Here is a 12,301-nt window from a genome sequence, read left to right on the forward strand (position 1 = left end):
TCTAATATTGCATCTGCCCACATATTTTTGGGAGGTTTGCTACTATTACACATCCTCCACAATATCACATTCAAAACCAATAGAAAAACGACAGAACCATGCAGAGAAGTTTCAAAATAGATTATTAATGTTTATATCATAGAGGCGATTTAGAATAATGACTATATCAATTAATCTCTCTATCCATGGTTATATCTAAGAGAGAAAATTTAATTTGTTTATCATCATCAAACAAGTTTCCCTATATACCAAAAACTAGTCTCGAAACCAATACCTGAGTGACTTAGTATATGTGATAGGACCACTTTGCTAGTGGCTGCATTTTGGTTTGGCTTCTGCTTTGTTCAAAAACTAAGGAACTTTTCTTGCAAAAGTAAGATAGAATGTGAAAGTGGAGGCAAGTTAATTATTGTTCGATGAAATTACGAAATAATCAATAGGAACTTTTCTTGCAACATTTTTTTAGTAAGGTAGAATGTGCAATTTGCAAATTATTTGTCTGGTGAATGTAATCAGTGTGATAGAACCTAAAACATATATTGGATATGTATTAGCATCACTAGTTTTCACCAATATCAAAGATGGTAATGGGAAAATAGATTTAATCATCAAACATTATCTTTCGCTCAAAACTAAGGAAAAAGTTGATGAAAGAAGAGTAGCATGCATGTGCCTTGTTGGTCCACAAATTGCCTATGAACACTTCACATGTCTCTCTCTTTCCCTCACCCAAAGTCCCCATTTCATGAGTTTCCCATCATCTCTTTTCTTTAAAAAGATATATTTCTTTTTTTCATTTTTCTTATAAAGTTAGGATTATTTCATGATTTATTAGTGATCATACTAATTATGTTCAGTACTTGATGATGAGTTTTGATGTACTTACATGTGACTTTTACGCGTTATACCTTTTTAAGGACATGATATAGAAAGGTGGGTTGAGAATGTATATACATTTGAACTGAAGGATTATAGATGTTTTTGGACCTAGTCTTCATCAAATATGGTTCGATTTTGGGGTTTTCCTTAATTAATCACACCTTTGGATCGATAGTATCAAATATTGCTTTATAGTTTTTATTTCCTTATCATTATTACAGATTTACCTTTCTAATCCACTCAAAAAAGAATGGTTTAATTTTTGTATTGAAAACCAAAATGGACTAATTAGTTTATACACCCAAGGAGAAGAGGAAATGGGTCAATGGGGAAAAAGAGCATAGAGAAGAGTAAAAAAGGCAAAGGAGGAGTTATAGAAGTAGTGATTAGCAACACTTGCCTCTCTTAGCTCTAAGTTCGATTTGCCTTCTATCTAGCTTATACTATTTCTTATATGCTATGGAATCTCAGTGAGTCCCTACCTAAGATCACATCTTCAAATCATTTAAACACATGCATTCAGTATTAAAATTATGACTCTAAGATCTAAGTAAAACCCTAGATTTACAAAACTGACATCGACTAATATCGTCTAAATACATTTCAAAAAGACACAAACCTAAAACTTTGAACGTTACGAGTTATCAGTTATATATACAATTATCACGTTTAACACATTTAGTTAACCTTGTGAGAACTCAGTTTATTTAATTTCGAAACAATTATCGAACGTATTAGTTAAAGTTTCAAAAGGTTGGGAGTGTTCGATATAAAGTATTATCACAAGTATCATCCGAGACCTAACATACATATACGCATGTTATCTCATTATGAAGTATGTCTAGGCGTACCTAAAGATTCATTTTGGTGTATTAGTGTATTAATTACTAGGCTCATTGGTATCTCAAATTATATGAATATCATAGTACGCAACTACGCATATAATATAATCGGTAAAAATTAGTGGCAATTAAATCTATGTAGTATATGAAAAAGAAGGGGTCTAAATTCTAATGATTCAGCGCCTATGTTTTTGTTGACCCTAAACCCCATCCTCATGTTTATTTCCTTCCTCAACAAAGCAAACACCAAAAAAGCGAATTGCTAAAAGCAGAAATAGTTCCTCCCAATTTTTTTTATTATAATATTAAATGCTAGTGGCTTTTAAAATTAATGTTCTTTTCAATTGCTCCTAAACTATTTTATTTAGTTATAGTATTTCTTTTATTCTTCTTTAGCTAGCACACTCAAGTTCTCAAGCTTTCTCTCCATGTTGAGGTGAAGTTACCACTAGTATACATTAATATCCCCTCCACAAGACACCCTTTTAAGCATTCATGTTCGAACATATGCTTGATTCTACCTTATTTCTTCAATATATGATTTTTTTAATTAATTAACCTAACATCTAAAAGTTATATAAAGAGGTAAAATATCGTGTTTTGTAATAGAAACCTATATATACGTAATTTTATTGAAAAAAATAAAATTGATTTTATTTAGTATAGTACTAGTTGCTATTGCGGTCAATTTCTCCTATAATATGTGTATTTCTATTGCAAAGTACGATAGTTTAGCCTGGTTATAAAATTAATAATAGAAGTTTTTGTTCCTAAAATATGTATAAATGATTTGGGTTGTATATATCAGTGGTATTAATCATAAAGATTGAGAAGAAATGTTAACGATCCAAGGACCCCATAGTGGCATACAAAGATGAAACATTATTTACACGAAAAGTATTCTCGTTAACATGTGATGAAAGCGAAGTCATCATAATCCAATATGTGCTCCTTTATTCAATTATTATTAGTATCGCTATTTTAATCTCTATTGAATATTTGACACGTCTTCCATTGCCCATTATAATGATTATAATGTTTCATCACAATTAATAAACAGAATATACAATACTCTTGTGTTTAGTGGGTAAGAAGAGTTTTCAATATCAGAATAAAGAGCACATACATATTTGGGTGTTTCAATATCCACAAATACAAATAGACTGTTATATACCAAAACTGCAAGGCTGTACATGTTAAAAGCGTCGGAAGAGGGTATGTAGGAGAGAACTTGGTAGGCTAAAATTGTGTAAATTGCGAGAAGTGTAACTAGTAAAAGTTTAGGAGGACACCAAACATTCAAACAAGTCATAATAGAAGAGTGGGGGAAGAAGAAGAAGAAGATATGTGTGTGTGGGTGAGTGTGATTTGACAAATCACGAGACACACGACATACCATATCTTAAAAATCCACGTGTGAAGTGACAGTATTTCAGCATCAGTACAAAAGATGAATGGGATGCCTCTCTTTCCTCTTGTTTGTCTCTTAACGATTTGTATTCTAGTTTCACCACTCTCTCTCTCTCTCTCTCTCTCATAATCTGTACTTGATTGTGACCCCCGTACACCCATAATTCCAATTAATTACAACTTCTCATTCTCCTAGTTAACGTTAAAAACTTACGTATCATATCCGCAAAATTGATTAGTCATTTAACCCGTCCAAAACTATCATCATGTCTCTTTCTATTATCAAAGCAAAGTTGGTCTTTTAACTTTCAAGTTTAATTAATAAATCCTTTCAAAAGTGAGCATATATATATGTATAAGTTATGTAGTTACTACATATTAGGGTAAGTTTATTGATTTTACAAGTATTTGTCAAAATAATAAATGTTTGATAGAGCGAACAAAGAAAGATCTTTTAACGAAACATGAGAAACTGATTCTTGGACAGGATAAATTTACATGGCAAACCAAAAGAACCAAACGAAAACATATAAGTTTTTGATTGTGTCGGGTATTAAAAAGTAATAAGTAAGGGGAAGTAGAGGTAGAGGCTACTTAGCTAGCGGTCAAAGAGTCAAAACCAAAAGAAAAGAAAAGAAAAAAGTTTACGGAAGACGAGGAAGGAACACACGTGTGAGAGATGTGGTAAAAAGGTTCTGCCAAAATTCTGAGAATGTGAAAAAAAATATCTTTATTATTATTCTTCTTTTTTTTCATTTTTTCATTTTTGTGTGTGTCTGTGTTGTAATAAAAAAACAGTTCCCAAAGTCTGAAAATGGTGCAATCGTGTGGGCCTTGGCTTTTCTCTTTTCACTGTCAAGCAGGCCTCCTCCCCCCCCCCCACCCCACGTGCGCTTCCTCTCCCTCTGGACCTCTCCCCCATCCTCTCTTCTCTCTCCTCTTTTCATTATTTATTCCTTTTTTTTTTTTTTTTTTCTTTTCTTTGTTCCTTTATACTTCTTCTTATTTCACTATAGAGTCACGTATATAATAAAGAAAATCTTAAAATGATACTTGCAAGGTAAATCAAGGCAATGAGAACATGAAGAAAGATACCATGTCACATTGACACAGCAACTTAGACATGATACACAATCAATTCTGAGTTTAATGCTATAAACAATGTTACTAAAGTAAAGCTCAACGAGGGTTGGTTTATTAAGCAGGCATGCTTTCTTTACTTGATTTCATACACCATTCTCTCTGAAAGCTCATCCCCCACGACCTTGCTGTACTTTTTTAACATCGGTTCCAGTTGCCTCCTCCCTTCTAGCGTTATTATCTGCCTCAAATCCTTCCATATCCAAATTTTTTGTGTTTTTTTTTTGTCAAGATGAGATGTTTGATAATGTTATGCACCAAATTAGCCTTTTAACAAAAAGAAGTCAAAAGGAAAAACAAGTTTGATGTACCTTATATCTATATTGGGATCCATAAAGTCTGATAGGGATGTTGCTAATGTCATTATCTTTGGATCCGGATTCAATATGAGACTCCTCTGATTCCAGTTCACACATTTCATCATCATCATCATCATCATCATCACTGCCGCCCATAAAATTATCATTTGTCTCCCCTTGTTCCATGTCTTCATGTTCCCTTGCTGCTGGTTCCACGAGAGTTTCAGAAGCACGAGTTAGTAAAGAAGATTGATTTTGTGAACTGGCGATATCAGACAAGATGACATATGGCTTTTTATCAAGCATCGGCCTCACTACTTCGTATGGAACCCACCTGAAAACACATCTCCGAATTTTCAAAAAACTTATATTTACCAGTCTCCTCATTTCGATCACATGTCTAAGAAGAGGATATATAAATATAATTTTTACAAGTGGTACAACTCATACCGCACCTTTCTTCATGTTAGATAGTTGATGAGCTAAGACATAGAGTAACCAAATTAGGTTTCAGTTTGGTGGTACTTACTGAAAACGGAGAGGGCATAGAAGCTCAGATGGACGGTAGGCTGCTTTATATCTCATCTTGTTGCACGAATGTATGTAATAGCCAAGATAGTAATACTGAAGAGAAGGGCACTGAGTTTGGTTTTCTTTGACCCAACTAATTTCTTGCATGGCAGAATATTTCCCGAGCGATAAGAATGCATAGTCTGGATCCCAGAATAGGTATACACTTGACAAACATTTAGGAAGAATGTCTACAACCCCAACAGCAATTAGACGCCCATCAACTCTGTACTGTTGGTGGAAAGAGCCAAAGCCACAAGGCGGAACCTTTTCATCACCAGAAGGCTGAACATATATCAAAGGAGAGTCGACCAAAAACCTTATGTATGAACTTTCTGTGACACGCCCCGGCTTATCATTGTGCACTTTCAGCTGATACCGTTTGTATAACTCATGTTCTTCAGGATCAAAACTAGACCTTTTCAAATGTATCTCCAGCTTTCGCTTTCTTGTCTGAGGGTTTTGTGAATCCATCTTCGTGTTAAAGCTTTCACCTTCACCAGTTGAATTGGCCCCTCTCGAGATGTTACCATTAGGAACAACATCTCTATCAGAGAAAGAATCTTCGGAAGCTGAAAAGAAATTGATATGGCCCTTGCAGACTTTAATAGAAAAATCAGGAATTGCCCCCACCTTACTCATAGCACTCAACAACATCTCAGAAATAGTTTCAGGTGATAATCTGTTTTTTCCAGCATTGTTCATCTCCTCTTTCTCAGATGTCTGGGTGCATTTTATTGCAGCTGCTATTGGAAAAGCAATGTTGCTGGTGTAGAAAAGTTGTTCTGATCCTTCAGCTAGTTTCTTTCTTCTAGCACAGAAGACCTTCTTCACTGAACCTTTCGTCGGTATCTGCATATTAGAAGGGAATTCCCCACTCTTTATGCATATTTGCACAGCTTGGTGAATTTTGTTGGACAAGTCATCCATAATTGGTTCAAATTTATTCTTTTCTGCACTACTTGCAGTTCCAAATGTTTTTTCCCCTGAATCTAAAACTCCACCAGAGGAAGAAGCACATGAATGTTCTGTTTGTTCCCTGGGCTGCACATCTAGTTTGCCATCCAAGAACCTTTAACAAAGCATTGTGAGAATAAACGAAGTACAACCTTTCTGTCTCGTCTAATAACATGACTAAATTCTATCATCTACAGATCCAAAGAAAGAGAAAAGAGAAGAAAACTGAATTTGTATGCACCTTTCTAGTCTTCTAGAAACTCGCTGCTGCTCTTTAGTAGGAACATAATCACTTGCTTTCAAACGGATTGTATAAGGAGGGCAACAAGTTTTATCCATCTCATGTTTGTAAAGATAGGAACCAGATCGTCTCCAGCCTCGGTCAATAAGAGCTGCAGAATAGAAAAGCAAAGATACATAAAAGATCTCAAACTCAATAGAAGAAAAGCAAGATAATGTCAACTCAAAGAGATAACTTTCAAAAACATACTATTTCTTCGAGAGAATTTGTTCATCCACACACACAGTCCAAGAACAACAAAAACAAACCTTGGTAGTCATAAACGGTAAGAGTCTCTGCAGATAAACCTGCATTGACAATACAAACATTCACTAAGTTCATCAGAATCATATCTTCATTTGAATTTTATAATCATTGACAAAATCATTTTTTTCTCAACAATGAAGAAAAAAAAAAACTCTTTAGCTTAAACATAGGAAACATTCGAAGCACTTATAAATTAATTTGTGAGAAGTCATAGAACGAGATTCTACTCTAATCTATAGTCGATAAACTAAAGCAAAATCAAACAAACCGTGGGCGATGCTTGACCGAGTTGGGGATTTACAGTAGCCGCAAGTGCTTCTGTAGCGGCCACGATCATCGATTACGCTTTCTCCGGTGCTTCCGCCGTCGTGGCTACTACTCGCATCGTTTATCAAAGACATAATCAGAAGAAATTTGCTACGCTATCTCCGATTGGAGAAGAAGAAGCGATCTTCTTTCGCATTTGACTTTTTGATTTCAGTTTATTTGCTGGAGAACAATGGTTGCTGACTGTGTTTCATCAAATTAAAAACTAAAGGACCAAAAATACAAGAAAATAAAAGTCTAACTCACAAGTGATAAAAATTGGTAATATAAAGTCAAATCGACGGGGTGTTATGTAATTGCAAATGGACTAGGAGAAGAAAAAGTAAAATTAAAACATTTTTGGGACCAGAAGATAAAGAAAAATAATCCAACACGAAAAAATACGAGTATCTATCGCTTGTAAGTAATGGAGTCTAATTGCAATTCTCACGATATCAAGAAAAAAGCTGTGTTCTGCTTGTAACTGTTTTATACACGTTAAATTCGGAGTCTCAAAGAAAGCCTCTGTTCTTGGGCACATTCATTTTTTAACAAATGCAGATTCAGCCAAGTCAATTGCTCGAGCAAGACCAGCTGCTTTGTTCTGGCACTCACAGTGTTCGTCTTGCGGGTCACTATCAGCTACTACACCGGCTCCAGCCTGTAGATATGCCACCCACTCCCGGCGTTTGTTAGCATCCTTGTAAGAGTACATTGTATTGTATTGACATGCTGTCGGGAAAACGATTGTCCTCAGGGACAAAGCAATGTCCATGTCACCAGTGAAGGAGACTCCACCAAAACCACCACTGTATGGTCCACGCCTTGTTGGCTCTAGCTCATCAATTAGTTCCATGGCTTTGACCTTTGGTGCACCACTAACTGTTCCCACTGGTAAAGCCGCACGTAGTGTGTCCCAGCAGGTCAGATCATCTTGTAACTCTCCTGTCACCTACACACGTAGACCTTGACATGATTAGGAACACTTAACAGGAATTGAACAGTTTGATACGATGGTAATTAACAAAACTTACCGTTGAGCTTATATGCATAACATGGGAATAACGTTCAATGTTCATAAGCTTCTCTACTTTCACTGATCCATATTTCGCAACCTTTCCAACATCGTTGCGACCGAGATCTACTAACATGATGTGCTCAGCACATTGCTTTTCATTCTCTAGCAGTTCCTTCTCTAATCTCTTATCCTCAACTTCATCTTTCCCTCTCTTGCTGGTTCCTGCTAATGGCCGGTTCACTATCTTGTTCTGCTTGAAATATGATATAAAGGTCAGCTCAAATATGATATTAAGATTTTATGCAGCTTTGAGATAAGAGACCTTTTACCTGCTTTACTTTTGTGAGAATTTCTGGACTTGATGCTACCATAATACATCCTCTAGCCTGATTAAGAAGACACAAAAGTATTAATGGTTTATTCACCACAAGTACAAAACCAAAGTTGTAAACGAAAAGTTCCCTCTATCACCAACCTGCAAATAACCCATATACGGACTTGGATTCACAACTCTTAGTGCTCTATAAACTTCAAAGGGGTCTGCAAATGTTCGCCTCTCAAAACGTTGACTCAGCACGATCTGGAATATGTCTCCTGCAAGTATATGTTCTTTGGCCTTGACCACAGCCTCCTTGTACTCTTCGCATGTCACATTCGAGTTTGTCAGCGTCGGCCCAAATTGACGTGTCTGAAGATTCACGTTACCTGCAGCCAGCTTTGGTCTGTAGAGACAACGGAAAAAAATCAACTTTTAAGGATAGTAATCAAAAGAAGTTCACAAACTAAATTAAGTGAAAGATACACCTACCGCTCAGTATCGTGTAACATGGCCACCAAGTTCTCCAAATGTTGCATTCCGTTACTATATGCTTTCTCGTCAGGAAGGCTCCCATCTTGTCTAATCCAATGAATAACATATGCTTTCTGTAGAAATTGAATGGAACATTTATTAACAGATTTGGAGATTTCACAGGTTAATCAAAAACATGGATGGTAACAAAAGTAATACCTTCTCCACGTGATCAAATACAATTACATCTTCATAAAGACCAAGATGCATGTCTGGCAAGTTCCTATCATCTTCAGGGGCCTTTGAAAATGGTAATTTTCTCTTCTCGACATAGCGAACTGTGTCGTACGAGAAAAAACCAACCCACCCACCTATCATGATAAAGAAATCTTGTTAAGAGACACCACTTCAGTCTTCAGGAAAAAGGAAGGACACTAAGGTTAATCATTTTTCTATCTAATAACGCAAGAAAGGACAATGAAGACATAAAGGTGAACCGGAGACTATTGTCTTAAGGGGCAAAAAGGTAGCAGGCGAACTAGATCATATCAGGGATATTATATTCAGATCAAGACCAGCACAATAAAGGGCATACAGAAAACTCTATACTTTATCAGTTGCTCTAGCCTCTAGGGAAACCAGATGTACGTGTCTAGTACTAGGAATCCCACGTCCAAAAATGTAAAAGACCAAATATGGTATGGTATATAAAGAACACGAACTACCTACATTATTTAGTAATTGGTTTTGATGTAGAACCCCATGGAAACTTGACATGTACAAAGATCATTCAAAAGCAGGAGCTTGCCTCAAGAAAATCCATACTATTATCACATTTCCGTAATCCATAAAACCAATGGCTTTATTTTCTTCAGGCTAAGTATATATAAACAATCAAGACAAATATCTTACCACAAAAAGCATCTGGAAGGTCCTGAACTAGTTGAGGATCAGGGTTCCATTTCTCTGAAATTTTTCTAGGGATCTCCATTGGATCTTCGACGTATTCCTCAGTCATGGTTTCATTTTTGTGATCCATTACAATAACTTTATTCTCCTTTGCCACGATCTCCATCGCGGGCTGAGCCCCAACAACGCTATATCGACCCTGTGAAGAACAAAACAATCACAACAAAGAATCAATTAGGAACTGATAAAATATATATAGAAAGAACCGTACAAAGAAAGATTCAACTTACAACGCTTGACATCTGAGAACCTGGCTCAACAGACTCAAAAAGAAAGCTAGGAGCTTCACGGTCATCTTCTTTGACCAGACAACGGTAAGCAAGAACAGGAGTAAGATGATCAGAGAATATGCAACGGTAAATTGGTATAAGGTTTGTGCTCTTAGAAGCATCTACCAACTTCTTTGTATCACTTACTGCAAAGAATCAAAATAACATGTATCAGGACAGTTTTCACAGTAATCTCTAAAGCTTAACAGCTTGAGGCATGAAGATTCACATTCACAATCGAAACAACCAAGTTAGTCAGAGAATTGAAATTTATAGCTTAAATGCAGCTAATTTCGACCCATTTCATCGGTAAAATCAAACAATCCAAAACCCAAATAACAGAAAAGAGCATTGCTCCACCTATTGAAGCTTCCGGCGAAACAGAGACGCATTTAATCGAGCTGAAAGAAGGCGCGTATGCCGAGCTTCTACCGGAGTATCCAGTGACAGTCACAGGAGAAGAGAGTCCGCGTGAAAGGAAAAGCCGGCGAGAGAAGCTCAGAGGTTGCATCGTCGCTACATTCATAGAGGTAGCCATCGTTGCTGGGTTGGTTACGCCGTTACGGTTGCGATGTGGCGGCCGGAATGTTTGAAAAAGATCGGAGAAGAAGATTGAGAGGTGACGGCTAAAAAAAAAGGAAACGATCTTGTTTCACATTTGACTAATTGATTTCAGTTTCACATTTGACTGGAGAAACATTGTTGCTGACTGTTTCAGCAAATTAAAAACTAAAGGACCAAAAATACAAGAAAGTAAAAGTCTTAAATCACAAGTGATAAAAATTGGCAAAACAAAGTCAAATCGGCGGGGTGTTATGTAATTACAAATGGAATAGGGGAAGAAAAAGTAAAAAAATGAAAACAGTTTGGGGCCAAAAGTTAAAGAAAAAAATCCAACACGAAAAAATAATGATATGACCACAACACAAGTCAAGACTATGGGCTCTTAGTGGGCTCGTTAAATAAAGGGAACGTCGGAGTCTTCGAACCATTTAGACGTCTTAAGATCATTGTTAATAACCTTTAGATACACTGCAATCTTAGGGCATCTTTAACCAGATATTCGATCGGTTCTTGTAGTATTAAAGAAAGTCCAAATAATGCAAATAGTACATTTTTAAGACCGAAGATGTTTTCATTTGAGAGTCTTAGGCCACATGTATTCATGTGATTGGGTGTGTTTTTTTGTTAGTTTTAATTGAAAAATGTTTTTTTTTGTGAAAGAAAACAAAAAATCCCCAAATGTTTTTCTCTCTAACCCTAGCCTCCCCAAATGTTTTTTTTTGTTCATTTAATAAAATGATTTGTATTTCATTTTTATGTTTATATCTTTTTAAGTTTCTATTTTTAATTTATATGTTACTATCTTTTAAGTTTATAATTTTTATCTAAACTGTTAAATATATGTTATTAATAATATTTATTTGTATTATCTTTTTCTTATTATTCTTCTCTAAACTGTTCTGTCCTCTAACCTCTTCTTACATGACTTGAAAGGTTGTTTTCCTTGAACCGGCTGAGGCTCGTGCAGCTATGAAGGGAATGGCATACAAGTGTTACAAGTAAGGCTTTGTCGTTAACTTTGATCTTTCCCTAAAGTGCTTCTTGGAGATATATGATTGTCCTTGTTTAACCAAACTGTCTCACCACATTTCCCTGTTATTTCAGAGGTTCTCCCCTGTATCTGGAGTGGGCTCCTGGAGATATTCTTGAGCCAGAAGCAGTTGACGATAACATAGAAAAGAAGAGTGATGTCGAAGAAAATGATGTGACAAGAGTCAACTCGGAACAGCACGCTGGAATCAATTCGGATATACCTGAGGTATATAAGTCCACTTTATGATTGTTTTGAAACCATATGTTATTCCTTTGTGTGGTTTTGAAAAATATAGTTGGTAAAATCTTTGATTAGCTTGGGCAACTAGATTTGGTTTTAGTCTTACCTTGTGGGTACGATATTTACGGGTTTAGTACACTATTCTTGTATGTTTCAGGTTAGGAATCCTGATAATTTATGTTTATTAATTGGCTTGAAATATTCTGTTTTCTCACATAACGTTTCCTTTAAACAATGCATTATATATCAGTCAAATGTCCTTCATGTAAAGAATCTGAACTTCAAGACAAGTGATGAGAGTTTGAAGAAGCATTTGACTGAACTGGTGACGCAGGGAAAGATTCTGAGTGTTAAGGTAGGTGCTTGCTCATTGCTGACAGATGATATGCACATAACCATTAGAAGTCGGTTTTTTGTTTTCCTTACTTTTCACTATAAAGCAGATAATAAATAATGGGAAGAATCGTC

At 35.9% G+C, this 12,301-nt stretch overlaps 2 protein-coding genes across 3 annotated transcripts; both read right to left on the reverse strand.

The window, feature by feature from the left end:
- Positions 1-4,158: 4,158 nt before the first annotated feature.
- LOC17881104 (arginyl-tRNA--protein transferase 1) lies at positions 4,159-7,122 on the reverse strand. Of its 2 annotated transcripts, none has more exons than XM_006287211.2 (6): positions 6,913-7,122; positions 6,647-6,685; positions 6,339-6,489; positions 5,100-6,212; positions 4,583-4,904; positions 4,159-4,464 (listed from the first exon to the last, which is right to left on the reverse strand). In XM_006287211.2, exons 1-6 carry the CDS (start codon positions 7,043-7,045, stop codon positions 4,348-4,350), a joined length of 1,875 nt encoding a protein of 624 aa, XP_006287273.1. In that variant the 5' UTR covers positions 7,046-7,122; the 3' UTR covers positions 4,159-4,347. The 2 variants fall into 2 exon arrangements, with proteins under 2 accessions (XP_006287273.1, XP_023637257.1); XM_023781489.1 differs by having other exon boundaries at positions 6,588-6,685; positions 6,913-6,971.
- Positions 7,123-7,324: 202 nt separating this feature from the next.
- LOC17881865 (anthranilate synthase alpha subunit 1, chloroplastic) lies at positions 7,325-10,701 on the reverse strand. The gene is made up of 9 exons (XM_006287277.2): positions 10,357-10,701; positions 9,958-10,142; positions 9,671-9,866; positions 8,978-9,129; positions 8,777-8,892; positions 8,444-8,690; positions 8,298-8,354; positions 7,985-8,218; positions 7,325-7,902 (listed from the first exon to the last, which is right to left on the reverse strand). The coding sequence occupies exons 1-9, from the start codon at positions 10,532-10,534 to the stop codon at positions 7,492-7,494; spliced, it is 1,776 nt and encodes a 591-aa protein (XP_006287339.1). The 5' UTR covers positions 10,535-10,701; the 3' UTR covers positions 7,325-7,491.
- Positions 10,702-12,301: the final 1,600 nt, after the last annotated feature.

Source organism: Capsella rubella, unplaced genomic scaffold, assembly GCF_000375325.1.
Source record: "Capsella rubella cultivar Monte Gargano unplaced genomic scaffold, Caprub1_0 scaffold_6, whole genome shotgun sequence".
Classification (NCBI taxonomy): Eukaryota; Viridiplantae; Streptophyta; class Magnoliopsida; order Brassicales; family Brassicaceae; genus Capsella; species Capsella rubella.